At 41.4% G+C, this 27205-nt stretch overlaps 3 protein-coding genes and 1 long non-coding RNA gene across 9 annotated transcripts in view; 3 read left to right on the top strand and 1 right to left on the bottom strand.

Annotated features, from left to right (window-relative positions):
• CDKL1 (cyclin dependent kinase like 1) overlaps positions 1 to 9007 on the top strand; it is a 41332-nt gene extending 32325 nt beyond the window's left edge. The window contains exons 6-10 of one of the 2 annotated variants that reach the window (XM_037054257.1): positions 321 to 521; positions 2555 to 2637; positions 5629 to 5685; positions 6798 to 6953; positions 8843 to 9007. In XM_037054257.1, the coding sequence (XP_036910152.1) occupies positions 321 to 521; positions 2555 to 2637; positions 5629 to 5685; positions 6798 to 6953; positions 8843 to 8950 (605 nt within the window). In that variant the 3' untranslated portion in view covers positions 8951 to 9007. The remainder of the gene's footprint in view (positions 1 to 320; positions 522 to 2554; positions 2638 to 5628; positions 5686 to 6797; positions 6954 to 8842) is intronic. The other variant, XM_037054256.1, reaches the window with a different exon arrangement.
• Positions 9008 to 11301: 2294 nt separating this feature from the next.
• DMAC2L (distal membrane arm assembly component 2 like) lies at positions 11302 to 21827 on the bottom strand. 5 transcript variants are annotated; one of them, XM_037054259.1, is made up of 5 exons: positions 21743 to 21827; positions 15057 to 15172; positions 13957 to 14165; positions 13224 to 13395; positions 11302 to 12313 (listed from the first exon to the last, which is right to left on the bottom strand). In XM_037054259.1, the coding sequence occupies exons 2-5, from the start codon at positions 15161 to 15163 to the stop codon at positions 12199 to 12201; spliced, it is 603 nt and encodes a 200-aa protein (XP_036910154.1). In that variant the 5' UTR covers positions 15164 to 15172; positions 21743 to 21827; the 3' UTR covers positions 11302 to 12198. The 5 variants fall into 5 exon arrangements, with proteins under 5 accessions (XP_036910154.1, XP_036910156.1, XP_036910157.1 ...); XM_037054261.1 differs by lacking the exon at positions 21743 to 21827 and adding an exon at positions 21570 to 21721; XM_037054262.1 differs by lacking the exon at positions 21743 to 21827 and adding an exon at positions 21330 to 21542.
• On the top strand, positions 15603 to 16759 carry LOC118992379 (uncharacterized). Its single transcript, XR_005067618.1, has 2 exons — positions 15603 to 15679; positions 16534 to 16759. It is a non-coding gene; the product is annotated as an uncharacterized LOC118992379 (long non-coding RNA).
• Positions 21828 to 21911: 84 nt separating the features above from the next.
• The window catches only part of L2HGDH (L-2-hydroxyglutarate dehydrogenase), a 37758-nt gene continuing 32464 nt past the window's right edge, over positions 21912 to 27205 (top strand). The window contains exons 1-3 of the mRNA XM_037054255.1: positions 21912 to 22119; positions 25834 to 25949; positions 26600 to 26751. Of these exons, the coding sequence (XP_036910150.1) occupies positions 21980 to 22119; positions 25834 to 25949; positions 26600 to 26751 (408 nt within the window). The 5' untranslated portion in view covers positions 21912 to 21979. The remainder of the gene's footprint in view (positions 22120 to 25833; positions 25950 to 26599; positions 26752 to 27205) is intronic.

The following is a 27205-nucleotide window of genomic DNA, read 5'->3' as shown; positions in this document are numbered from 1 at the left end:
TTTAGAAAAGTGGTTTTCAACTGTGGCTGCAGATTAGAGTCACGTGGGGAACTATAACTATAAAAATGATACCGACCACCCCCCATCCCTCCACCCAGGACTGTGGTTTAATCAGAGTAGGGTGGGGCCCAAGCAGCAGTACTTTGAAAAATTCTGTATTCTAAGTGATTTTAATGTGCAAGTTGCACTGAGAACCACTGATTTAGAAAAGCCACAGATGGGGCACAAGCTACATGGACCTCTTAGGTCTTCCCCCCCCCCCGGTTTTGATCGCACGCTGCCACTGCTCTCTCTGTTTCCCACGTCCCATCACTGGCCAGCTGGACCAAGTGACTACTACACAGACTACGTGGCCACCCGGTGGTACCGCTCCCCGGAGCTGTTGGTGGGGGACATGCAGTACGGCCCTCCGGTAGACGTTTGGGCACTTGGCTGTGTCTTTGCTGAGCTCCTGTCAGGGGCGCCTCTGTGGCCAGGCAAATCAGATGTGGATCAGCTCTACCTGATCAGAAAAACCTTGGGTAAGTGGTGACTCTGTCCTGCCTTTTGGGAAAATGGATAGCGTTACCCATGTCAGTGCAGAGCAGAGCCAAGTTCCTAGTCTCACCTAATGCCCTAGTTGTGAAGAGGGGACACTCTAAAAAAAAAAATGACTCCATTAATGGTGTGCACATTTGTTTCAATAAAAAGAATCCACAACTTTGAGTATGTATTAATTGTCCAAAAAAGACAGATTCGGTCTTTGACATAGTTTGGATCAAGTTAAACTCTGAATAATGATTGTAGCAACAATACAAACATACATTTCTACAACGGCTTAGCAGTTTAGAGGACGCTGGTGTATTTTATTTCATTTACCATGATGTGGTAATTCATTTGTTGGTTGTCCTCCACTCCAGCCTGCCAGGCTAATTTGGATTATTCAGACCTTGTAGAGAAGGAGTCGCATCTTTCTACATGCCAGGAAGAAAGTCTAGTCTTGCTTCCTCACCCCAAAGCCCCTTCCTTTCTATCTCCTCTTTGGGGTGGAGGGGCAGAGGGGAGGACAAGAGAGAGAAGGAGAGGGACCGATGAAAAGACCCATAAGCAGTGATCGTCCTCTTCAAAGGTGAGGGAGTTTAGCTACGACTCCCCTGAGCACCCCAAGTTAAAGAGAACTTGCCCTCTTGTAAACACTTGCTGTCACCACATCTTTTACTGTCCTCCCAAACTTACTGTCAGGGGCCTGAGGGTGGGATCATGTCTTCCTTTCTATCTGTCCTCCACCAGTGTCTGCACATAGGAGGCAGTAAATATTTGCTGATGGCTTTTGTTGAGTGACAAGGAAGAGACCTGGGCACGGAGCCTTCCTTTGCTAAAATCCTCTGGTGATTTTAGGACACCCTCTCCATGCCCCCCAGCTCTAATGGAAGAAGGTTTATTCAGGCACAGGCACTGTTCTCACGTTGAAGTTCGGGAGGTCTGGGGTAAGGTATCAGAGAGTATATTTTGGCTGCTTGTTGAAAATGGGGTGGGAGAGCAGCTTTATGACTTGAGTGAGAGGTAAACTTCCAAACCAATTGGTGAAAGTAGACAACTTGATACCCTGGGGTAGGAGCTCCAGCCCAGTCCCATAGCAGCATTTCTGGGGGCTTGGTGTCGGGTGTCCGTTGTTCACTCTGCCCTGAGAAGTGGGCCTGGGCATGCCTTGGGGATGCCCGCTTCTGAGTATCTCCTGGTATCCTCTGAACAAAGTTCCTCTTCGAGTGTACTATCCCTAGAATTTTATGTGAGGGCAATTTTAGCTGATTTGGCTGAAATGTGGGCAGAGTGAGCCACACATAATCCCCAGAATACAGAAATGCTCCTTGTGTTTCATTGCTTCACACTTTAAACAGTAGATAAAACGGGATTTTTCAGGTGGTTGCTACCTGGTGAAACAAGGAAAGGTGGTTCCAGGCTAGAAATGTGTTCCTTCTAGCTAGATCTTCCAAGATTCCCCTTCCCGCCTCTCACCTCTCTCTCTCTTCCTCCTTCTGCTCCTTTCCCTTCCTTTCCCTTCCTTCCTTCGCTTGTCCTTCCTGCCTGCCTGCCTGCCTTTTTTTCTTCCTTTCTTCCTTCCTTAAATATTTTTTGAGTGTTTGTTATGTGTCAGGCACTGTGCTAACCTCAGGCCAATACACTTTTGTCTTAACCTATCAGGATTCATTCAGTTATCATGATTTTGATTTGTAGTTGTTGCACTTTTGCTATTAGAAAAGCAGGGTTATTTGATTTGTGTGAGTGCTTCTGAGCTTTTCGGTTTGGGTTACTTAAATACACTCTGAGCCTTGAGGGGCAAGAGCCTCGCAGCTTTCCGTTTCTGTGCAGGCCTCCTCCGTGCCTACCAGCGCTTGGTGCACCGTCGGCCTCTGTGCAGGGTACTGAGGCTGCCTTGATGCCTCTGCCTCTGACTGGCACAGCAGAATGTAGCCTTTGTAGGTGTAGCTACAGACAGACACTGAACCAGCAGACGGGAAACCACAGATTAGTGCTTGCTAACCCATCTCATTTTACTTCTTTCTTCTGTCCAAAGGAGATCTCATTCCCAGGCACCAGCAAGTGTTCAGCACCAATCAGTACTTCAGTGGTGTAAAAATTCCAGACCCTGAAGATATGGTGAGTGACCCATTTTGGAAAGAATTCTACATGCGAGGGCTACCAGGCTGTTTAAGTCATGATCATCCCATTTCCACGGGGAGTAGCAGGCTAACTGGGTTTGGGTAGTTACTTTCCTTGGCCCCACGGCCCAGTCTGCCCTGGAAGGTCAGTCTAGGAGTGAAAGACACCGGGGCTCAGGCGAGCGAGGAGCTACCAAACCCTAGTAGCAGAGGTCAGTGAGCCCAGTGGGCAGGAATGCAGAGTGCCTGACCTCACCTGGCCTTCATCGTCTTCAGCGGCTGCAGTGCAGAGCCAGTCAACTTCAGACAATGACTCATCCAGGAAAATCCAGCACCGCCCACATCCCCTGCTCTAGAGTGCGCTCCCTCCCGGCCCACGGCGGGGGTGGTGATGAACTTGTGCGGCCAGCCTCACTCTGGCGCCTGTCCGCTGTGGCCAGTGTGGGAGATACTCAGTCTAAGAAAACAACTGAAAAATTAAGAATATGCATACCCTTAGTCCACTTACAAGAATTTATTCCAATAAAAGGCGTAAAGGTGTAACATTCTTTAATAGAAATCATTTCCTCTCGTGTCCCGTCAGTAGAGGATTAAATAACGTATGGTCTAGCCTTACAATAGAAATACCATGTAGCCAGTAAAAATAGATTTTTATGTATTCCGCTGAAAAAAGTTCACAACATATTGCTAAATAAAAAAATACGTATAAAACCAGTATATATAATTTGACATAATTTTAACAACTATTTACTACATAATGTGTATATTTAGATATGTATAAAATAATATGACAACCTTTGAAAAATCATGAAAAGCTTTTTACATTTGTGAAACAATTACCACAAGATAAATACAAAAATGTTAACAGGGTATATCTCTCATGGTGGGGTAATTTTTTTCTTTATGGTTTTTTAATATTTTTATGTCTTCCAATGGACTGGTATAATAATCAAAAACGTTTCAGAGCACAATTAAGGTTTGTGAAATCCTCTGTTTCTACTAAGAGTGTTTCATATGGAAACTAACCCTCCCGTTGCTCAGTTTCGACGTGAGGTTCTGTCAAGTTCCATCTGAGCTGTCTGTTCCCGCGGCCCCTTGGCTTGTCTCACAGCGAACACTTCCCCTTCCCATTCCTGCAGCCACCAGCAAGGGGGAAAGTGGGGCGTGCTGGGAACGTGCTGGGACAGAGAGGCAGGAATGACACCTGGCATATGGGAGGTGACCCAGCTGGCTCCCTAGTGACCTGGACATTCCCAGTTCCACACTGAACATCCCTGAGGATTTCCTGTTTGCTTGTGTACCGGTGAAGCCTCAGAAACAACCCAGGTTTCATAAATGTAAAAGCTTCCCCTGGTTTCCCAGAGGTTGTCCTGCAGGGGATTTCCTGTTGACAGAAACACAGGAAGCAGCGGTGGAAGGGATGTGCTGGTTCAACATCTGTGCCCGAGTCCCTCTGGCGGCCAGTAACCCTGCCAGAGGGAGGCCTGCTGGCTTCTGGGGCCGGGGAAACCAGCTAAGCAGGCAGGGTGGGCCCATTGTGTCCCAGCCAATCCGCCAGCCTCATCCCAGACACGGAGCTGAGACAGCAGAGCCTGGTATCAGCAGTGTTGTGTCACTCCCCAGCTGTGTGCAGAGGCAGCACCCAGAAATGGCTAGAGCAATATTTAAGCCAGCGATTTTCAACCATTTTCATGTCATGGCACACACAAACTCATTACTAAAATTCTGCAGCACAGCAAAAAATGTATGTTTTGCTGATCAGACAAAAAAATAGGTTTATTTTGATGTATTCACACTGGATGTCTATTGTTGTGTTGACTATGGTCATTTTTTTTATTTGATATTCCAAGGGAAAAGAGGTCAGTGACACTGACTACATAGTTATTGCATGTTTTAAAAATTCTTGCAGCACACCAGTTAAAAATCGCTGGTTTAACCTACAGCCAAGTGTGGTTAGGAGAGGGCCTGCTCTCAAGGGCTAATACAAATCTGCTTTAGGATTTTTTTTCCTCCCTCTGTATCACAGAGAATTCCAAAACTGAGGCTCTTGTCTCTTACTCTTATAAGAGATAAGTACACACGCAGGAGTTGGTGGTCGTTGCCTGGCTCCCGTTTCATTCGGCGAGCCTGGCCAGCCACTCCAGCCTCCAGCTCACACACTGCTCTCTTCATACCCAACACAGCCAGTCATTTATTTCACTCGACTTGGCTGGCCCTTATTCTCAGCTCTCCTCTCCGATTAGCCTCTTTGTCAGTGGTATATATCACGAACTGGCTTGTCTGTCTGTCTGATGTTGGGCATTTCTTCCACTTATCTTGTTTGTTATTTCTCACTGTCTCCAGCACGTAACTGGAGCAGAAGAGTCTCACATGGCCACAGGGAGTTTTGAGGGATATCTGCTTGGGAGACACTTTAAACAGTAGGATGATCAGGGAAACAGCAGGCTCTTGTGGGAGGAGACAACAGTGTTTATTTCAGAAAACCAAGAAGCGTCTGTTCACATGGGTAACAAAAAAATCTGTTTTGAAGCTCCATTTTTGTGAATGTCAATAAAAGCAAAATTGGGCCCCTTTATATAAAAGCCAAAATGAGTACCAAAAAATTATTCTGAGGCAAGACAAGTTATATAAACTAAGGCAGAAAAAAAGGGAATAACAAATTGCTTAATGAATTTGCTTGATTGTTTCACTAGTGTTTTCTCAGAATTTGCTACCTGCATCAGTTATTCAGGAAATGAAGGGAGTGGTTGGGAAGAAGATTTGGAGAATCCATCTGGAGGTGGGGAGAGAAGGAGCTTGTGAAACAGGCCTAGGGAGGCTGTTGCAGGTGAGAGCTATGGTGGGCAGAGGATGGAGGAGGCCAGGAAGGTGCCAGGAAGATGCTGCTCTCGCTCAAGGGAAATGCAATCTGGAGTAACCTCATATTTGAATACATGCTGTAAGTAAAATCCCCTACTTTTTCTCTCTCTCTTTTTCTTTTTTTAAACAGGAACCACTTGAATTAAAATTTCCAAGCATTTCTTATCCTGCCCTGGGGCTCTTGAAGGTAAAACCATGGCTTTTCCAGCAGCTGTTGTCATGAGGGAATTCACAGATTGAAAAGTGTTCCTTTTAGAATTCTTTTCCTTTGAAAAGTATTAAATGTTTTCAGTTTTTAAAATGGGTCACATTCTATTACAGCAAAAACAGCTGCAAGTGTTTTTCACTTTAAATAAAGTTAATACTGCATTTGACTTCTAGATTTACACAAAATAGACATTTTAGAGGAGTGGTGTTTGTTTTTAAAAAGGATCCTTTTCTTCAAAAAATGTTTAACCATGGGATTCTTTTAAAGAGTCAACTCCCTGGTGTACTTGAAGTAGGTTTTGGTTTTAAAATTTATATACACACACATTTTCAAAACTATATAGGTCTTCTGTGAATGAGGTGCTATTAAAATACTTGCAAATTACTGTCAATGTCCCACCCATTTCAAAAAGTATTGACTACCTTTGCTGATGCATTTATAACATAATTTAAAAAGTGAGACAGTTCTTTGGGGTATGGGATCATGAGAGGTAATCAATCCAGTATTAGCCCCATGGAAAACTCCCCGGCAAAGCAAAGAGTTAAGAAGGGTGTAACATAAAGGGATGTATATTATGCCTCTCCTTCTATGCAGACACCTGTATGTTTGTAATGCTTAGACTGTTTCTGAAAGAATAAAGAAAAATATGATTTTAGAGGGGGGAATGGAAAGAGTGGTAGACTTCGCTGAATCTTGTATGCATTTTATTTTTACCACATGTAGGTATTATTTTTTTAATTAAAAAAATCAACCTAGTTTTTACAAAGTATATGCAAGGGACAGAATGGGCTAAGTGGATAATTCAAGTTGTATCCTACTCCCTGGGGACAGAGTAGCAACTGCCTCAAGGAGAGAACAAGGTGGGGAAAATGATTTTCTGTTACTATTTCCAGAAACTATTTATTATGTGGTTGCCCATCTCAGAAAGATTATGGAAGGTACTAAAACCATGACTGGGTTTTTGTCCCCTTCTCTCCCCCGCATCTTGTTCCGAATTGATTATAAGCTTAATCTTACAAAGAAGAGAACATGACATAAGCACATTAATATTATTTTAAAAAGTGAGAAGATGGAATTCTCTCTTCTTTTAGGGCTGTCTTCACATGAATCCTGCTGAGAGACTGACGTGTGAACAGCTGTTGCAACACCCGTATTTTGACAGCATCAGAGAAAAAGGGGGTTTGGCCAAAGATCACGACAAGCCAACAAGGAAGGCCATAAGACAGAATCGAAAGCACCTGCCTGGGGTGAGAATGGGGCACAGCTTTACAAAAGCATCCAAGGTTGCAGTTTCAAATGACCTCAGACCTGCCACCTAGTCAAGAGTGTGAATCTATACTGGTGGTCGCAATTGTGGCTTGCAGCTCCAGGACCTCGTCCTGCCCCAGGACCCTGTTCCCATGATTTACTAGCCAGGACCCCAGAGACAGCTGCCTCCTAAGACCCTTTTCCCTGAATCCTAAAGATGTTCTTGCCCTGCCGTTCCTGGGTGCCACAGGGGCCAGGGTTTTTGGCATGCATGAGCACAGGTCTCAGCCTTGTACCTGGTGTCATTCCAGCTGAGTGTGCTTTTTGTGCTTTGGAAAATGAAATCAGATTCATCCCAGCAGCTCTCTGTCATCTTGTTTACCTTCTGTATTAATTGCCGTTCCAGGTTTATTCCCCAAAGGAACTGTTTTCCATCCTGATACTCTAATTGGCAGAGTTGGTTAGGGTAAATGCAGTGAGTGATGGGTGCCTTCAGCAAGAGCAGCAGAACAGTACATTTAGCCAGAGAAGCATCCAAACTGCACACTAGGAGCATGTGAAACATCATGATTCATGTAAAGTGGGAAAATGGCCTTACATTAGGTGTCTTGTCATGAGCCAAAAGCTGTAATAATTTAGGATGGACTGTAGTTGGAACCACAAGTAAGATGAGCTAGCTGCTCCTGGTCACTTCTGGAACTGCCTGAATACTCCTCAAGCTTAAACGATCTTGCCTTAGACTTCCTCCCCTATGCAGCCTCCACTGCACAGCATGCTGAGTGGCATCTGATGGTGTGTGTGAGGTTTGGAGGAGGGAAGAGGGTATACTGGCCATTAGGAGCAGGTGCCACATGAACTGCAGGGCCCTAAGACAGATCAGTTTTGAAATTGAGAATGCTTTTCTTTTAATCTCTGTCATATAGGACCCAGGTAGCAAAAAGGTTTGGAAAAAGACTCCCTCTTCAGAGTTAGCCCTTATCTTGCTGTTTCTTTGTGATCAAGAGTAAAGGGTCTTGATGGGAATAGTTTCACTTGAAAGAATATGGGAATCCCACTAATTTGTGTATTGCTTGTAAGTACTGAAGGATTCAACTGTTTGATTTAAAAGTAATAAAAAATAACTGCTTTTCAGATATCTATGGCTGTATAGTACACTAAAAAAGTATAGATGTGTGTTTTCCTTGTTTTTACATAACGCACAACAAATTCAAACATTTTCTGGCAGCATGAAGGAAGCAGTTTTGTCTTTTTAACTAAGGAGTAATTGGGCAAATCACCTAGTGCTCCAGACACCAGTTTTATTTGCTGTAAAAGAGGCATTGGCTTAAATGATCCTGTGAATATATGCTTTTTTCCAATAATGTTGACACATAGATTTTTACTCTTTTATCTTATTTTTTAAGATAAAAGATTATCTTATTTTTTAAGATAAGATAAGATAAAATAAATAAAAGATTTTATTTATTTATCCTTAGAGGGGAAGGGAAGGAGAGAGGGAGAGAAATATTAATGTATGGTTGCCTGTGGTGTGTCCCCTGCTGGGAACTGGCCTGCAACCCAGGCATGTGCCCTGACTGGGAATCGAACCATGATCGTGTGGTTCGCAGGCCCGAGCTCAATCCACTGAGCTATGCCAGCCAGGGCGATTTTTCCTTTTATATTCTCTAAATTTTCTTTAATGTGCATGTTTTTCTTCTTAATGTGAAGTAAACCTCTAAAAGGAAAAGCAGAGACCAAATGTAAATATTTTGTCCTCTTTCAGGTTCTGGATTCTGTGCAGAAAAAGCATTTCTGTGCTGAAAATTTTTACTTATTTTCCTCTTTTGTGTTGTTATCAACAATGAAGAATGCATGGCATTTAACCTAATTTCATGCTTTGTATTTTCAGTTGCAGTACCTACCTCAGCTGACTAACAGCAGCATCCTTCCAGCTTTGGATAGTAAGAAGTACAGCTACAACACCAAGAAACTTAACTACCATTTTCCAAACATTTAAGAAGGTTGGAGATTGATGATTTAAAAAAGAACTGATTGATAACTCAAGAAAACCCCCTGATACGTTTGATCGAAAACCATCCAAATGTTGAGAAAACATAAATAACTGACGAGGGGAGACCACTTGGCAAGATAAGAAGGGGAATTCCAGAAGCAGCCTTCCATGCTTGGTGATGCTGTCCAGAACAGAAGGGGAAAACTCACTTGTTTTTTCACTGGTGTTTTTGTTGTATCTAAGTAGCTGAACTTATGAACAGGTATGGAAATGGTACCTGCTGCCCATTGCTCCAGCAAAACTAGAGATGTAAAAAAGATTTTTGCTTCCCTTGTACCATATGCAACAGTGAGAAATGGATCACAAAATGCCCATGTGTATTTCCACAGATCTCTGTTGCCTTGAGTCTTATCTCCTGTCTTTTCACATTGTTTCAACATGTTTAAGGGGTATTTCAGTTCTTGAAATCAAAGTATTTAAAATTGCATTTCCTGTTTGTCCTATCTCTTGGTTTTTAAGTTTTAAAACATTTTCAGAATATTTAAGTTATTCAAAATACAATCATGTATTATCATAGACTCACATATGCTTATGTGTTTAATATGTTTATAAACATTTCTAACATATACTTTTGTCTTTACCTTTAGTAAAGGGTGCATCTTAGTCCTTTTTGCAGGTAAGATTGATTACTATACTCCATCTACATTTGTTCATTCAATGCCCCTTGGAAACAATGGCATGCAGATTGGCGCTGACCAAGGTGCAAGGGGTAGAACAAAACCTATAGGCTTGGCAGGAATTGAGCCTGCCGGCCTGAGTAATTAGCACTTCATTCTCTCCAGCTCAGTTCAGCATCAGACTTGGAGACAGATCTGCAGGCGGGACTATAGTGATCTGGGTTTTGGAAGAAATGACTTATGAGCTTTTTACCTGGGTCATGAAAGACCTTAGGTTGTAAACTGTTGTTTTCCTTGAAATATCTTTTTACACTATATGTATTTTTGTGTGCATGCACNTGGCAGGAACTGAGCCTGCCAGCCTGAGTAATTAGCACTTCATTCTCTCCAGCTCAGTTCAGCATCAGACTTGGAGACAGATCTGCAGGCGGGACTATAGTGATCTGGGTTTTGGAAGAAATGACTTATGAGCTTTTTACCTGGGTCATGAAAGACCTTAGGTTGTAAACTGTTGTTTTCCTTGAAATATCTTTTTACACTATATGTATTTTTGTGTGCATGCACACATGTATATGTATATATACACTATTCTAATAATAAAACTGTAGTCCAAAATGATATTGAGGATTACTCGCTTTGCACAGTGATACTTAAAATGATTGACGTAATTACCCTTGATTTGGCCTATTGCTCCTATTTAAACAGTTCATCCTTGTCACCTAGATACAAGGGCAGTAAAAAGTTCATGTCTCTTCTTATAACCCAAAGTCATTTTTGGTTGATGTGCTGCTGCTATTTCCTAGCTGTTCTCAGCCATGGTTTTTGAAGTTGTTACTTTACTGTATGTTCAAAACATTTCTTCTGCACCCTCAGTTGACTGCTGTTAATTTTCTTCATCAGAGCATTTGACCTTATTCACTTACAGCTAAGTAAGTAACCGACCAAATGCTGACATCTGCTCGACATTTTGGCTACCCCAGCCAGTTTAATGATATCCAAAGTCTTCCTGATGTATGTAGATTCCTGCATAGGGCTGATAGTGGGCTGGTTACTAACCCCAGTTATTATCTAATTCTTGTTATGTAGTTTTGAGTCAAATGACAAAGAAGGATATCCAACTTCTGTGAATAGTTTACATTTTGTTTTCCCTCTTTTCCTTCACCCAAAACAATGCACTTGACAAGGCAGATGACTGTAACTGCCTAATTTATGTAAGTTTTTCAGAATAGAAAGTAGCTCCAGATTAAACTGTGGTGAACCAGTTGCCTCATTACACAGTAATCAAACAAATTGAGACAGGCGTGCTTGTTTTTTCTAATGAGTTCTATTAAGTGTATGCTTATATTAACCATATCTGCAACCTTTTCTTCACATTGAATCACCGTTTCACATAAGACTCTCCTATATCCTTGTCTTTTTAAAAAATTTATTATTTTTCTGACTTAAAAAAATTGACAGTGGCAATTACTTTAGTAAATAGCACATCATGTATGGTATGTGCTATTTACATAAGGTGGTTTCTAAGCAATTAAAATTCATATTTCTACCTGAATGCTGTATCATAGAAAGCGTTTATTTTGAAATTATTTCTAAAGTTATATTCAACACCTTAATGTTTAAACCAAACATACAGAAATCCACAAACAAGTTGGCATATAACAATAATAGAATCAGAGCCACTTCAAGCAGGTAAAAATAATGTTTTTATTTAATGATATTCTTTATCACTGCTTTCTAGCTATAATTGAATTTTGTGTATACTCCTTTCTGATGTCCCTTGAGCTCACAGGAAATAGTATCCAATGTATATGGGGGAATAAAAATTAGTTTCTAATTGACATGTTAAAATATTCTGTTTAATGCTATTTTTTAATTTAAGCAAAAAGTAAGTACAACTCTGCTGGTCTTCAAGCTTATTTCTTCTGCTTTACTGCAGTCAGCAGAACTATCTTAATTCAGCCAAGTATTTATGTCTACTTTTAATAAAACACCAGACTAAACTTACCAAATAGACAAATTAGCCAGAAACGACTCACTCAGAGAAAGGGTGTATGTTATAAAAAACAAAGAGATGCAAGATCATGAGAAAGGCATGCAAACCCTGGGAAGCAGCATGAGTGCCTCAGTAACCACCGGTTACGCTGCATGACTGACTTCAACGATGAATCTGAAATTTAGCTTTCAACTTTTCATAATTGTACATTTATAGTAACATGCTTCAATATCTTTAAAGTAAAATGTAACATAAATTACTGTTAAAACAATAAAGAATATCTGTGTTGTACATTTCAGTAACTTGAAAGAACTCTTAAGTCCGCATCTAAATCAAGAGATGCCTATACAGGTATCTATATACAAGGAGGAGTATATTAGAATTAAAATGCTACCTGGTTCACATCATTTTCAGTTCGGTGACTTTAGCGAGCCTTGTCTGAATATTTATTTTCTACATGATGAACTTTCTGCTTTCTTTACAGTTCCATTGATGATTATATAATTATATGTTGCTATTTAGGACCAACAATTTTCAATGATATTTTATATTGAATAAGGCACTGATTGTTCATTATTGTTATTTTACTTCAAGTCTAATTTTAGTTCCAGGGAAGGGAGTGTTGTCTTAAAGGCTTGGACAAGGTTTTCTTTATTTTTTATTCCAGGGAGATCTTTTAACAACAAATACTTGAGGTTTCTGTAAAAAGTGAAAGAAAAGAAGTTACTTCAATTTGGCTTTTACTCTTATAGCATTAAAACTAAATTCAATTTATTAACTTTTAGAAAAAAATGACAGGATGTGTATATTAGTTGTTCTGAATTATACCAGTAATTTTAGATGAATCTTTCCAAATACTATATGTATATTATGTCATAAAACACCTTGCATGTGAGATATAAAATATGAATTTTAACCTAGAAAGGGAAACAAATTAGAAAAGTTGTTAAAGGAATCCAAGGTGAAGTCCTGAAGCCTCAACTATTGGATGAAACAAACAATCTAGTACTTCGGGTTCTGATGTTTAAAATTTCTCAAACTGCCCTGGCTGGCGTAGCTCAGTGGATTGAGCGTGGGCCTGTGAACCAGACGATCACGGTTCGATTCCCAGTCAGGGCACATGCCTGGGTTGCAGGCTAGTTCCCGGCAGGGGCCAGTTCCCAGCAGGGGATGCAGGAGAAGCAACCATACATTGATATTTCTCTTCCTCTCTCCTTTCCTTCCCCTCTAAAGATAAATAAATAAAATATTAAAATAAAATAAAATAAAATAAAATTTCTCAAACTTCCTGTGATAGGTTATTGGCAGAACTTGGGGGAATCGCTTTAAAAGATGCAGAGGAAGCATAGAGACAATGCGTACTGAGAGCTGACTGTAGCAGGCATGATGCTAGGTGCTTTACATACATTTAATTTTTTAAAAACATGCTCCCTAAAATAACCCATTACAGTTGATAATGTCAACTATTTTAAAGTATTATAGAGGAAGGTTAAATCATTTTCTCATATTTTTCAGAACTAAAACAAGGTACAACCCTTCAACTGTTTTAAATTCTGATTTTTCATCTGAACGTAACTATCAAGTTTCCATTTTGGCACTGACCACCTACCTTAAATGACGCAAAGAAATGATGCCTTTGTCTGTGACACAGCCACACGAAATTATTTCCATTTCCAACAAGCTTTTTTGTAAATTTTCAAGTTGGCCAATTCTCTCCAAACAGTCATCCTCGATATAATGGCACTTGCAAAGCCTTATTTTTTCAACATGCTTTAGGCCCTCTACGGGGAGAAAGGGCGGTTTGAGATTCTGCTTTACCATTAAAATAACTGACAATCCCAGTTTTCCAGGACTGTTCTGATTTTAGAATTAAAAACCCTATGTCCTGGGAAACCTCTCAGTCCCAGAAAACTGGAATGATTAATCACCTTATTAACCATTCCCGGTGTTCACTATACAGGTTGTGCTGACAGGACCACATTGCAGTCCGACATCCATGCACCTGAGGAAAGACATGCCCACCCAACCAGCAGCTGTGTGAATATAATTATTCCTACATACCGAGGATTTCTCAATGATGAAAGTTTGACAAACAAGGCTGGAATTCTAAGTCAATAAACCACAGAACAAAGTCATATAGAGACAAGCGTAGGAAGGGGAGAAAGGGGAGGAAGTTGCTTATAATCTCTATTTAGTTCAAAAAAATACTATACAGAGGGAGAAACAAACTGCATTATACTGAAAAGGTAAAAAGGACATATCTGTGACTATAATACTCAACTGCAACAAAACGTCACTGTAAATCACCTGCATTTCTCATAAGCAAATGATAGGGTAGTTACCCATGTAATCAAATCCAATGTTCATGATACAAGAGTCAGTGGCATCAATGGCCTGGATTTTGTATCTGTCCAGAGGGCCTGTTGGGAGCTGGTTGTAGTCCTTTTGCCACCTCTCCTGGCCGTGGTAGCGTACCGTGGCTCCACAGCGAAGCAGCCACTCCGAGGCCGCCCTTTCGGGCCCGGCGTCCCTGATGCGTTCGTAATCTACTCTGTTGGAAAGAGAACAAAAGCAGTTCGGTTTTGCTGCAGTCATCAGCTTCTTAACTATAGTCACCAACATAAACACAGAATAGCAACAACTTTCCATTTCAAACGACTGAGGAGGGAGACAAGTGTATTAGTGAGACCCACACAAAGAAAACACACAGTGGCTCTACCTGCTACTTTTCCTGCTTTTATTTTTGTTTTCAAGTGAACTCTGTCAAGACATGTTTTTATATGCGCTCTCAGGCAGACGTGAGTGTTGGTTCGCATGTAGCACAGTTCTTGACACCAGGCAGTACTCAATAACTATGTATTTAATGATGCACTCAGTTTTTATTAATGATAAAAGAGGGAATAATTTTGAACCTATGTACAAATTAATCTTAAGTGATATTTATTGATTTCTATATATATAACTTTTTCTCTAGTTAGTGGTGTTAATGCTATATTAGCAAGGAGGTTAGCCTCACCAGTTTCTAAATGTTTCTAAGCATGACACCCATTAACTTTTTTAAAAACTTGAGCTCCCTTGATACTATTCAAAAGGCTAACTAGATCCTTTAAAAATCCACAGAATATTTTAAAATTACATTTACTGAGCTTTTCTGATCATAAAAGTAATAAATATTCATTTTAGAAAACCTGAAAGGCAGGGAAAGGCCAAATAAGATAAAAATCACTGAAATCCTGCAACCCAGTCACATTTTTTGTAATCTATTTTTGATCCTTATTCAATGCTTCTGTGTGTGTTGTTTGTTTTTAAACAAAATAAGAATCATACTGTATACACTGTACAAAAAACCCACTTGAAACACAAGAAATAATGCCATAGCTAATGGGAGCTCATCTAACTTTAACAATCCCCATGTTCCTTCACTTTAATGAAAGTAACTTACTTATTAAATACTGCATTCAACCAGCCCCAGAAGTATCTGGTGTCATATGACCGTGGGAGTTTCTTTAAGCCACATAACTGCCAGGAAACTTTTCCAAACAGCATCATTTATTTAATCTAGACACACAAAACAGTATTAATATTAGATAATCAGCTGGCAACCGGAGTCACACATAGTCACTTTACAACTTCAAAGTCAACGCTCTTATGCCAATAAAGCTGATGATTCACTCGTCTCTCAATAGTTCTTGAGCAAGGCACTCCTGTCTCAGTTTCCCAGCTTCTCCTGCTGCAAAAGAAACCAGGAACTCTGTGGTTCCTTCCAGCCTTGACATTAAGTTCCATTGTTCTACCCTCAGTTGGCATCTGTCGGCACTGTTGCCACCTGGTGTCCACTCAGGCAGTGCACCCACACACTGATTGAAATCAGCTCATTCCCAGTCTACATTTCTGGTGTGAAAATGCAAATTAAATCGCCTAAAGAATGCCGTGTGAAGGTCAAGACACTTATGTCCAGGAAGGAAGAGGAGACATGGAAGCAGATCTCCCTATGGCAAGGCTGCGAACACCGTCACCAGAACAGTGCAAACAACTGCGGAAGGGCAGCCGGGAAAGTCTGGGACAGTAACTTCACCTCTCTGACCCTTGGTTTTCTCACTTGTAAAAGGAGACGAGGTGCTCAGATGACTTTGAGCTGTAAAAGTCTATAACTATGAGTCAGAAAGTGATTTTTGAATCGTGTCTCAATCTGATTTATGCCAATTCATGTGTCTCTAGTACTGTGCCAGGTGGGGGGAAAACAAGGGTAAATGAAGCTTGGTCTCTGCCTTATTTGGAGGTAACAAGTTAAGGCAGGTGGAGTGAGCTCAAACAAGTTACAGAGTAGTTAAAATACAGGATAGAACCTGATGCATGCTTCAAGAGAGTTCAAATAAGACCAGGCCAGGATTTCAACAAAGGTACCAGGAAAAGGTCTGTTAGGAGATGAGCTGAGGCAGGGGCATTTAAGGCAGGTTGTATCTCAGTTTGGTTAGCACATGGGGGTAATGAGGAAACAATCTACATAGACACATCAGAAAGGGTCTGGCATAATCAGCCAGGGAATTTGGACTGTCTTCTGCAGGTGGTTGGGAATCACTGGGGTTTTAGCACAAAACACTGGCATTGTTAGAGCTATGCTTCAGGAGTATCACTCAGACAGCAGCATCAAGATTGCGTACAACAGAACAGGACAGAAAGCAGCTAACAAAGGCTCCAGCTACACGTGGGCCTGGGAAAGGGCTGAGTGGGGAAAGAATGAAAATGACACTACAGAATGGATTGCACATGACTCAGTGAGATGCAGGGGCAAGGGCCAGAGAAGTTGAAGGTGACACTCAGTTGTGGTCCTGAGTCACTGGTATAGGATGATGATATCATTATGAAATCAATGTCAGAAGGGACAGGGTTGTGAGTTCAGGTTTTTTTTAATTTCCCAGTTTTGTACATTCTAAATATGAAGTGTTGAACTTCTAAGAGGAGATGAGCAACAAATGATTAGAGTCCAAGTCACAAAACGGTACAGCTGAAAGGAACTCAGAACACCTGGACCAAACCTCTCATTTAGAGATGAGGAAACTGAAGCCCTGATACGAAGTAACTTGCTGACACTCTAAATTCTTTCTAGAACAAGGTGGGGTTTTAATAAATGCATGTTTGGAAGAACTTGCTCAATGTTTCATGGCTAATTGGTGGCAGTGCTGAAACTTGAACCTTGTTCTATTACGAGTTCAGGGCTCTTTCCTTAATCATTGGATGGTTCTGCAACTCATGGGAAAAAAGAGGACTAGAAAGAGGCCTGAGTGGGAGGAAGCCAACTCAGAGCCGAGGAAGGCACTGAGGACGCTGAGGCTGTGGAACAGTGAGAGATGAAGTCTCAGGACAGAACCTGGACCCACCGACCCTTCTGCTCTCTTTCCCACCATTGCTCTCTCTTCATTACTGTTAATCTCTCACCACCTCCCACCCTGCTATCTATCACCTTTGCATTCTCAGCCCCTTCGGCTTTTTGTTAAAGCTCCCTCCCCACCTGTGCCCACCTCTAAAAACTCCACTGGCTGTCAACCTCATTTACAAATCTGGGCTTTCCAGCTTCAACTCAGGCTGTGGCCTATTTTTCATTACTCCCTGCCCACCCAGTCCTTTCTGTGGAAATCTTACCCAACCTCAAGACTTTATTCAAATGCCATTTTTATCCATCCATTCATTCATTCGATAAATATTTATTGGATGTTTGCTAAACCTAGTGCAAGAGATACAATGGAAGATAGAAACACCAAAAAACTGAGACAAAAGCATGGTTCCTGTCCTCATAGAATGTATGGTCTAAAGAAGGCAGAAGACACAAAAAACAATGCAACATGTCTTAGTAGAGGTATGAACAAGTTCTGTCAGAGCCTAAAATAGTGAAGGGAAGGCTTCACACTAGAATTTTTTTTGGATGGCTCTTAAAAGATGACTTAAGTTTCCAGTTAGGCAGAAAAAAGAAAAGTATGCAGAGCAAAAAGAACAGGAAGGATCACATCCTATTCATCTCCATTTTGCTTAGCATCGAGCACAGTGCCACACCCCCAACGCAAGAGTTTAATGAATATTTGCTAACTAATAGTTGTCAATGGTTGGTGTATGTCCATGGAGAAATGTAAAACCAGAGAAACTGTTATTAAGCAGCTACATTTAAGTGGTCTGTGGAAACTGGAGTACTTTCACTTGATTTAGTTCGGCTTAAATTTACTACTTCAGCTATGACCTCTAAAAATATTAGCTATTATATGACTACAATAATTTAAATATTAAAATCAAATTTTTATTTGGCAATAAAGGTAAGAAATTAATTGGTAGGTTTTTACATTCTCAACTGCAACTTTGCTAATTGATTTTAGCAATTTCAGATGAATTCAAGCAGCTACCTCTGGGAATGCTTTCTACAGGGAAAGAGGAGACCTCTACTGGTAAGTTGGTGAATTTAATTCTAACAAATTAACAGAAACCAATTAAAAGCAAGTTAAAAATAAGCATTACTGCCCTGGCCCTGAGCTCAGTTGGTTGGAGGGTGGTCCCAAAAGGCTACAGGTTCGATCCCTGATCGGGGTGGGTATGAGAGGCAACTGATCGATGTTTCTCTTTCTCTCTCTCTCAAATCAATAAACATTTCCTTAGGTGAGGATTAAAAAAAACAACCACTACTAAATTACTACTGTGATAAATAATTCAAGAATTAAAATAATTAAAAAGAACACTTATTATCAGAACATGGCTTAGAGCCACAAATTTTTATGAACTGACATTCCTAAAAGTTGCAGTTACATCTGTGACTTAGAGAAGGCCAAACCTCTGTGTGACTCAAAAGGATCCTTAGAGTGTTTCTGAGTTGCCATTTGCATAAAAACACTGTTTGGTTTTTTAAGTGGAAGTTCTGTTTTACATATTAAATATAATTACTTCTGTGAGCTATTCAAAGTGATGGCTAACTCAGTGGTCAAAAAGGCTATGGAGAGAGGGTTATTAGAACTGAGGGGTTGTTCCCCCCAAATTACAACCCTATTTCACTGCAAATAACCTATTATTGATGCCAATTCTTATTCCTGAGGCCTGAAGAGTCTAGTGAAATAGAGCAATTCATTAGGAACTCGAAGCAAAGGTCCCAAAAGCAATTTCTAGGCCAACATCACATGGTGTTTACTAACGTCTCACAGGTTCTGACACAGAGGAAGGTGAACAGGGATTCTCAGCTGAGAGGGTGGTGTCATGAACACAAATGTCTCTAGCCAAAGATACTACAGGGTGTATAAATGTAAGGTGAGCTCTTGACATGAAATTGCTTAATTGAAACAAATTAAGGTACAATCCTAGGGGAGAGGGTAAACAGAAAAAAACTGTAAAAAGAGATGTGTATTGTAAGTTGTTTCAACTTGCTAAACTAACCACATGCTCAAAATCGCAGCAGTAAAAGTTACTCTGGTCAGCAAAAGTCTGAGCACAGACCCTGGAAGTATGTAATTGCTCATTCAACCTAGTAGTAAATCAACTACATGCTGTGTCAATTAAAAAATAACCATCTCCATCACATACCTATCAAAATGATTAAAATAAAAAATAGTGACCCCACCATATGCTGGTGATGAGGAGAAACTGGATTACTCGAATTATTGCTGGTAGGAATGTATAAAGGTACAACCACTTTGGAAAAGCAGTTTGGCAGTTTCTTACAAAACTAAAGGCGTGCTTATCCACCCAGCAATCAGAGCCTTGGGCATTTGTCCCATCCCAGGGAGACAAAAACAGGTTCACACACAAAAGCTGTACATTAATGTTAATAGCAGCTTTATTCAAAATAGCTAAAAACTGGAAAAAAACTCAGATGTCCTTCAATGAGTGAATGGTTAAATACACTGTGGGACCATGAAATACTGTTTGGCAATAAGGAATTAACTATTGATACATGCCAAAACTGGGATGGATCTAAAGGCATTATGCTGAATGAGAAAAGCCAATTCTGAAAAGTTACATACTGTATAGTTCTGTTTATATAAATTCGTGAAGTGACGAAACTTTAGAAAGGGAGAACACATTGGGGAAGGGGTGGCCTGCAGTAGGAAAGTGCAGTTTTAAAGGGCTACAGAGGAGCCCTGGCCAGGCAGCTCAGTTGGTTAGAGCATCATCCCAATGATATATATGACATATATATATAGAGAGAGAGATATGTCATATACATATATCTATAGATATATATATGCTTGCAGGTTAGATCCCCCATCAGGCCACATACAAGAATCAACCAATGAATGCATAACTAGCCCTGACTCCTGTGACTCAGTGGTTTGGGTGTTGTCCCACAAACCAGAAGGTCTCCAGTTTGATTTTGATCAGGGCACCTGCCTGGATTGCAGGCCAGGCCACTGGCTGGAGGCATGTGAGAGACAACCAAGCAATGTTTCTCTCACACATCCATGTTTCTCCCTCCCTTTCCTTGCTCTAAAATAAATAAATAAATAAATAAATAATCTTTTTAAAAAGCATAAATAATTGGTGATTTTCCCCTCTCCCTAAAAATCAATAAATTGAAAAAGGAGAGGAAGCAATGGAGGAATTCTTGTGATGGAACTGTTCTTGACTGTGGTGGTGGATATAAGAACCTACACACAGATAAAAACTATATAGAACTTGCCCTGGCCGGTGTGGCTTGGTTGGTTGGAGCATTGTCCCACGCACCAAATGGTCACGGGTTTGGTTCTCTGGTCAGGACACCTATGGGAGGCAACCCATTGATGTTTCTATCTCACATTGGTGTTTCTCTCTTTCTCTCTTTCCCCCTTCCTGTCTCTGTAAAATCAATGAATGTATCCTCAGAGAGGACTGAATAAAACATATATGTAAAGTTGGTGAAACCTAAATAAGCTCAATGGATTGTGTCCATGTCAATTTCCTGGTTGTAGTGTACTATTGTTTTGCAAGATGTTATCATTAAGGGAGACTTAGTAAAGCGTATACCGAGTCACCATTGTCCCTCACAACTGCATGGGGATCTACAATTATCTAACATTTTTAAAATAAATTTAAAAAAAAATCCCTTTTTGCAATGGAAAACACAGGTAACATTCTACATTGTTTTCACAAATAAAGCAAAACATGTACTACTATCCAGGAGGTAAAACCATTTGAGCATAATAAAATTAATCATTTATTGAATACTTCACTGTGCTAAAACCTGATGAGCCTCATCTCCTAATCCGAAGAGCCCTCTGAGGGAGCCGCTACCATTACTCTCAGTTCACGGAGGAGGGGAGGGTCTGAGGCAAAGAGGTGAAGTGACCTCCTCACCAAGCTACCTAAGGACTGGAACCAAATCCAAATGGGCAAGTAAAGTCCGTCCAGCAACTAAGTTGTATTATTCTACTTTTGTGTTCAGCTGTTCTGACCCTAAAAATTAAAAATTGCAACTAGGCACAGAGAACGGGTGTTCCACTGGCACGGTGATAACCACGTAATTTTAGAATATTAGGTCTTTTAGAGATTACATAGCCCACCTCCCTCATTTTACAGATAAGAAAACTGGGGAGATGAGACCTGTACAGGTGAGTCGATGTTCTCAGGCCAGCACGACATAGTTAAAACTGTACATGTCGGCCCAGTAGCAAAGGTAAGGAAACAACGCTAAATGAAGGCAGAGACCAAGAGGGGTCTGGTTCCTCTATGCGGTATTTACAAAACCGATAAATAACCGTATGAATGATACCGCCAGAAGCCTCACGAAAAGAAGTCTAGAAGATCGCAGGTTACAGGAGTTGCCGTGACAAAGGGCCTCGGCCCCGAGCTAGGGCTAAGGCCGGACGGGGCGCGCTCCTTCAGTGGGCACTGGGCTTGGTGGGAGCCGGGTGCTCAGCAATCCGCCTCCAGCGGACAACGCACAGGGCTGGGGCGGGGCCGAGCGGGAGGAAGGGAGAAAGAAACTGGGTCCACGAAAAGGAGGTTTCACCGTAATCATGCCCTGATTTTCTCCCACAGTCCCGCTTCTGCTCGAAGGTGAAGGTGTAAGACGCGCAACTGTGCGGGACAAGTTTTCACTAAGCCAAGCGAAAGGAGAAGGGAAAAGGCAGAGCGTGACCGCCACCCTAGTCCCGCCCGCTCCGGCCTAGGGCCTCTACTCACAGCGTCGGAGGGAGGGAGGGAGCGAGCGTCACAGGCGTGTACCGAAGCCGACCTGCCCTTCGCCCTCCGTCGAGCGCGCCCATTGGTCACTGGCAGCCACTCCCACGTGGGGCGAAGGTGCGCGATTCATTGGCCCCTGCATAGAAGGCGGGGCTAGAGAGTGCCGGGGCCCTAGTAGTGTCCTACTGTAGTTACCACCCTGGGGTTGGGGCAGGGCCAGGGGAGGGGTCGCAGGCGATGGTTCCCTCGCTGCGTTACCTGGGCAGTGCCTGCGGACGGGCCCGTGGGGGCTTCCCCGGGATCTTCTCCGTGGCGTGCGAGGCCGCGCTGGGGAGGCCCCGGCCGCTGTGCCAAGGTGGCCGCAAAGCCAGCACTAGGTGAGTAGCCGCTGGCCCGACCCCGCCACCTGTGCAGCATCTTTTCTCAAAGGTGTCTGCTGCTGGACCTATGCCCCTGTTCTACTTCCCTGTCCCAGGCGTGAGAGGTCGGAATCCTGTGGAGCATGGGCACCAACCTCGGATCCCCGGAACTACCTGCAGGATTTATTTGCTGTGTTTGTAGGCGGGAAGAAAAGAATGACAGACCAATGTTAAGTAGAGGTCTACAGCAGTCTGTCTTTGAAAACAGCCCCTCCACTTCCTATTTAACTTTGAGCAGATTAACTAAAGCTCCCTAAAGGCTCAATTCTGAATGAGAATGTAGTCTCTCCCGCAGGTGATCGTTTTGAGCGTCGAAGGACCTAGCCCACTATAAGCAATCAAATACTCTCTTTGTTAGCAGGCATCGCTGGTGTTACTTGGAAAATCTGAAACCAGGTTTAAGTCAGTTCCAGGCCGACACTGCACAGAGTTACCTCAGGGAGAAGAAGCTCAGTTGCTAATTAAAACCTACGGAATTCAGTGTCCTGTGATTTAAAGTTTGGAGGTCACCCTGGAAACCTCTATATTTCTCTGCTTTCTGTAGAGATGGTGGTTTGTGCGAAGCTTTAAAGCCAGGAAGTTTGGCCGTTTCTAGAACTAGAGCGTGACTGGAGCTTAACTTCAGAGATGGTGTGGAATGGCACAGGAGAGGGGCTGCATCACAGCAGGGTTTTAATTTTAACTACATATTGCACTTTGTTCTAAGAGCGTTAGGAGACTTTTAAAGCGGTTTTAAAGAAGAGTAGTAATTAAATGCTGATGTTTCAAAAATTTACTCTGGTTGCTGCGTGTTAGTGTATTGGAGGGGGATTAGATTGGGATAGAATTTGTAATTCATGGGGTACGTAGGCAATTCTTTTGGGAAGCTTTTCTTAAGAAAAATAGGGTTAGTGAAGGTTTTGTGTATACTTTCTACTTTGAAATCATTATAGATTCATAGAAGATTGCACTAGAGATCTTACCTACTTTTCACCCAGTTGACCCCCATGATAACATCTCACAGACCTATAGTGCCATATCAAAACCAGGAAATTGACATTGGCACAATCTATAGACTTGTTCAGATCACATCATTTTACAACACTCATTTCCATGTGTGTATCTTTCTATTCAATTTGATCATGTCTTTAACTTGTGTAACTACCATCACAATTCAGAAACAGAGATGTTCCATCAGTACAAAGATATCCCTTGTGTTGCATTCACATTCTGTATCTATACCCTTCCTATCAACTTCCTAACCTGTGGCAATCACTGATCTATTCCCCAGGTCTGCAATGTTGTCATTTTGAGAATGTTCTATAACTGGAATCACACAGTATGTTATCTTCCGAGATTGTCTTTCTTTCACACAGCATAATGTCCTTGAGATCCATCTAAGTTGTTATCTATATGGATATGGGGTTCCTCATAATTATCGAGTAGCATTACATGATGATATACAGGTATCACAGTTTATCCACTCGCCAGTTGGAGGATAGCTAGGCCATTTTCAGTTTTTGGCTGTGAATAAAGCTACTATAAACATTATGTTCAGGTCTTTCTAGGAACATAGTTTTTAGGAACATAGTTTTTCCTTTTTCTCTGGTATAAATGCAATCATTAAGACTTGTAAGCACATGTTTAGGCTTTTGTGTGTGTGTGTGTGTGTGTGTGTGTGTTAAGATTTTATGTATTTATTTTTAGAGAGGGGGGAAGGAAGGAGAAAGGGAAACAGCAATATGTGGTTACTCATGCACCACCTACTGGGGACCTGGCCCACAACCCAGTCATGTGTGCTCACTGGGAATCGAACTGGTGACTATTTGGTTCACAAGCTGTTGCTTAATCCACTGAGCCACACCAGCCAGGGCACATGTTTAGTTTTTTAAGAAACTGCCATATTCTTTTTCCAGAGTGACTGTACTATTTTACATTCCTACCAGAAATATGTGAGTGATCCATTTCCTTTTCCAATATTTGGTGTTACCACATTTTTGTTTTTAATTTTAGCCATTCTGATGAGTATAGTGATATCTATGAGTATAGTGATATCTCATTGGAGTTTTAATTTGAATTTATCTAATGATTAATAGTATTGAATTTTTTTTCATGTGCTTATTTGCCGTCTGTACATCTGTCCTACGATGTTTGTTCATATCTTTTGCCAATTTAGAGGGGAAGGGAAGGAGAGAAGGAGAGAAATATCAATGTATGGTTGCCTCTTGTGAGTCCCCTGCCGGGAACTGGTTCCCAGCCTGCAACCCAGGCATGTGCCCTGACTGGGAATCGAACCGCGATAGTGTGGTTCACAGGCCCGCGCTCAATCCACTGAGCTACACCAGCCAGAGCTATTTTGAGAGTTCTTAACGGATAGTCAAGCTAGAGTACTTTGTCAGATATGTGGTTTGCAAGTATTTCTCCTGGTTTGTAGATTTTCTTCTTATCCTCTTAATAGGATCTTTTGTAGAGTGAAAGTTTTTAATTTGATGGAGGCCAATTTATTAACTTTTTTCTTTTATGCATCATGTTTTTGGTGTAAACTCTTCACCTATCCCTACAGCTCAAAGATTTTTTCCCCTGTGTCTTCTTCCAAAAGTTTTGTAGTGAATATTTGATGATATGAAACATTTTTGTTAAATGTTTTAGTTAGAATAATGGTATTGTGTGTGTTGAAGAGGCCTTTTAAAAATAACATTAAAATATTTACAGATGATGTTTAAGATTTACATCAAAATAACATAATATAGGAGGGGTGAAATAGGTGAGGTGTGGAAGAAACAAGAGTGGCTGTGTTTCTGTAGAACCGATTTGTTGACCATAGGGTTAGTGTTAAAGGGAATCTTTTACATTCCTCATTGCAAAGTTAGACTATTCAAGCCCTCTCTAAGTTTCGAAATGGTTGTATAATTGGGGTTTGTCATGGCTAAAATTGTGGTTCTGAACCTATTTCTGGACCACTTCACTGTTTTCTTCTCAACAGAAAAAAATGATAAATTCTTGCACATTAAGGCATTAAAGACAATATGTTAGCTTGTCCTCAAGAATATTGCACTTGAATTTTAAAAGAACAGGTGGTAGAGAAGAGTGTGGTACTTAATACAAGGAGCTAGCCCGGGCAGAGTGCTGCAGAGATGTAGAGCAGCTCAGGCAGCGAGCCACCCTGCCTCCTGGGTGTGGATGGTTGTAGTACTGACCAGCCATGCGCATCACTGTTAAAGGTTTCTTCATGAGAAGGAAGCCAAATAGCACAATAAATATTTGTTTTTTAAAAGATTTTATTCATTTATTTTTAGAGAGAGGAGGAGGGAAGGAAGGAAGGAAGGAAGGAAGGAAGGAAGGGAGGAAGGAAGGAAGGAAGGAAGGAAGGAAGGAAGGGAGGAAGGAAGGAAGGAAGGGAGAAAACATTTATGTGTGAGAGATGCATCAGTCAGTTGCCTCTTACCTTCCCCTAACTGGGGACCTGGCCTGCAATCCAGGCATGTGCCCTGACTGGGAATCAGACCAGCGACCTTTCAACTTTCAGGCTGGTGCTCAGTCCACTGATCCACACCAGCTAGGGCAAATATTCGTTTTTAATGATTATAAATTAACAGTTGAAATAATTGTCCATAGATGATGAAAATTTTGCATGTGGAGTTTGCTAAGGTCTACTAAAGGTGACTTTATGCTAAAGGTGACTTTCTCTTAAAGCTCATTTGATGTAGTCATCATCGGTGGCGGAATTGTGGGGCTTGCCTCTGCCAGAGCCCTCATCCTGAGATATCCAGCACTTTCCATTGGTGTTCTGGAAAAGGAGAAAGATTTGGGTATGTATGTTATCAGTGTTGCCCTTTGGGCTTAACTTGCTCATTTTGTCTATTCTGCATCTGTTATGCTGAGTGTTGATATTAGTCCACTAGCTTGGGTTCCCCATAAAGCAGATTCTGGGACTAGAACTTGGTTGTAGGTGATTTATTTGAGAGGTTACCTAGGAGACAGGAGTGAGGTGGGGAGGGTAGTAAATAGGAGGAGGTAAAACCACATGAAGGTACATTTAGTAAAGTTGCTGATATAAGCTTGATTTCACTGGGACCTCTGAGGAACTACATAAATACTTCCCAGGATCATCCTTATGTTCTCATTAGCTCCTGTCTCTACTGGTTGAGGATTGCCGCTAAGGGTGTTGAGTTCTCCTTCCCCACATTAGAAGAGGCCCAGGGACAGAACGCAGAGAGTTATAGTGGGTCCTTGAAGTGGCTTGCTGGTAGTGAGAGGCGAGTATGTGACTGAAATCAAAGATGGGATAGAGGGATGTGACACAGGCACCAGGGATGGCTGCTGGAGTAAGTTACCAGTGCTCTGACTGTCAGAATTCTTAAAAATGTGGTCTCTGATAGCTTCAACTAGGTTTGTTTCCCCAGTTCTTAGGTTTTGTTAGTCACATACTTTTTCTTATCCTGTTTCTCTTGTTTGGTAGCTATTCACCAGACTGGACATAACAGTGGTGTCATACATAGTGGAATTTATTATAAACCTGAATCTCTGAAAGCTAAATTATGTGTACAAGGCGCAGCCCTCATCTATGAGTACTGTAACCAAAAGGGAATTGCTTACAAGCAATGTGGCAAGGTATGGTATTTTTACTAGGACCTTGACTTATTTATAATAAGTAGCATTTTCTTAGTGATGTTTAATGTTGAATTAAAAATATATGGTTTTTTGCCCTGGCTGGTGTGGCTCAGTGGATTGAGTGTCAGCCTATGAACTGAAAGGTTGCCAGTTCAATTCTCAGTCGGGGCACATGCCTGGGTTGCATGGGCCAGGTCCCCAGTGGGGGTGTGGAAGAAGCAACTGATTGATGTTTCTGGCCTTCTATTTCTCCTTCTCTTCCCCTCCCTCTAAAAATAAGTAAATAACATCTTTTAAAAAAAGGAATTTAGATTTATTTAAAAAATACCTGGCTTTTCTTTATGTCAATGTTATTTGCAAAATCTATTAGGGAATAACTTTTTAAAAAAAGATGGTATGACTAACTCCACATAATTTTTAAAGTAACAGCTTTATTGGTATAGTGTATATATCA

This window comes from Sturnira hondurensis, unplaced genomic scaffold, assembly GCF_014824575.4.
Source record: "Sturnira hondurensis isolate 20B ecotype Veracruz unplaced genomic scaffold, ASM1482457v3 Scaffold0008196, whole genome shotgun sequence".
NCBI lineage: Eukaryota > Metazoa > Chordata > Mammalia > Chiroptera > Phyllostomidae > Sturnira > Sturnira hondurensis.
The sequence above is the reverse complement of the archived record's forward strand: the minus strand, read 5'-3'. Positions and strand labels throughout refer to the sequence as shown.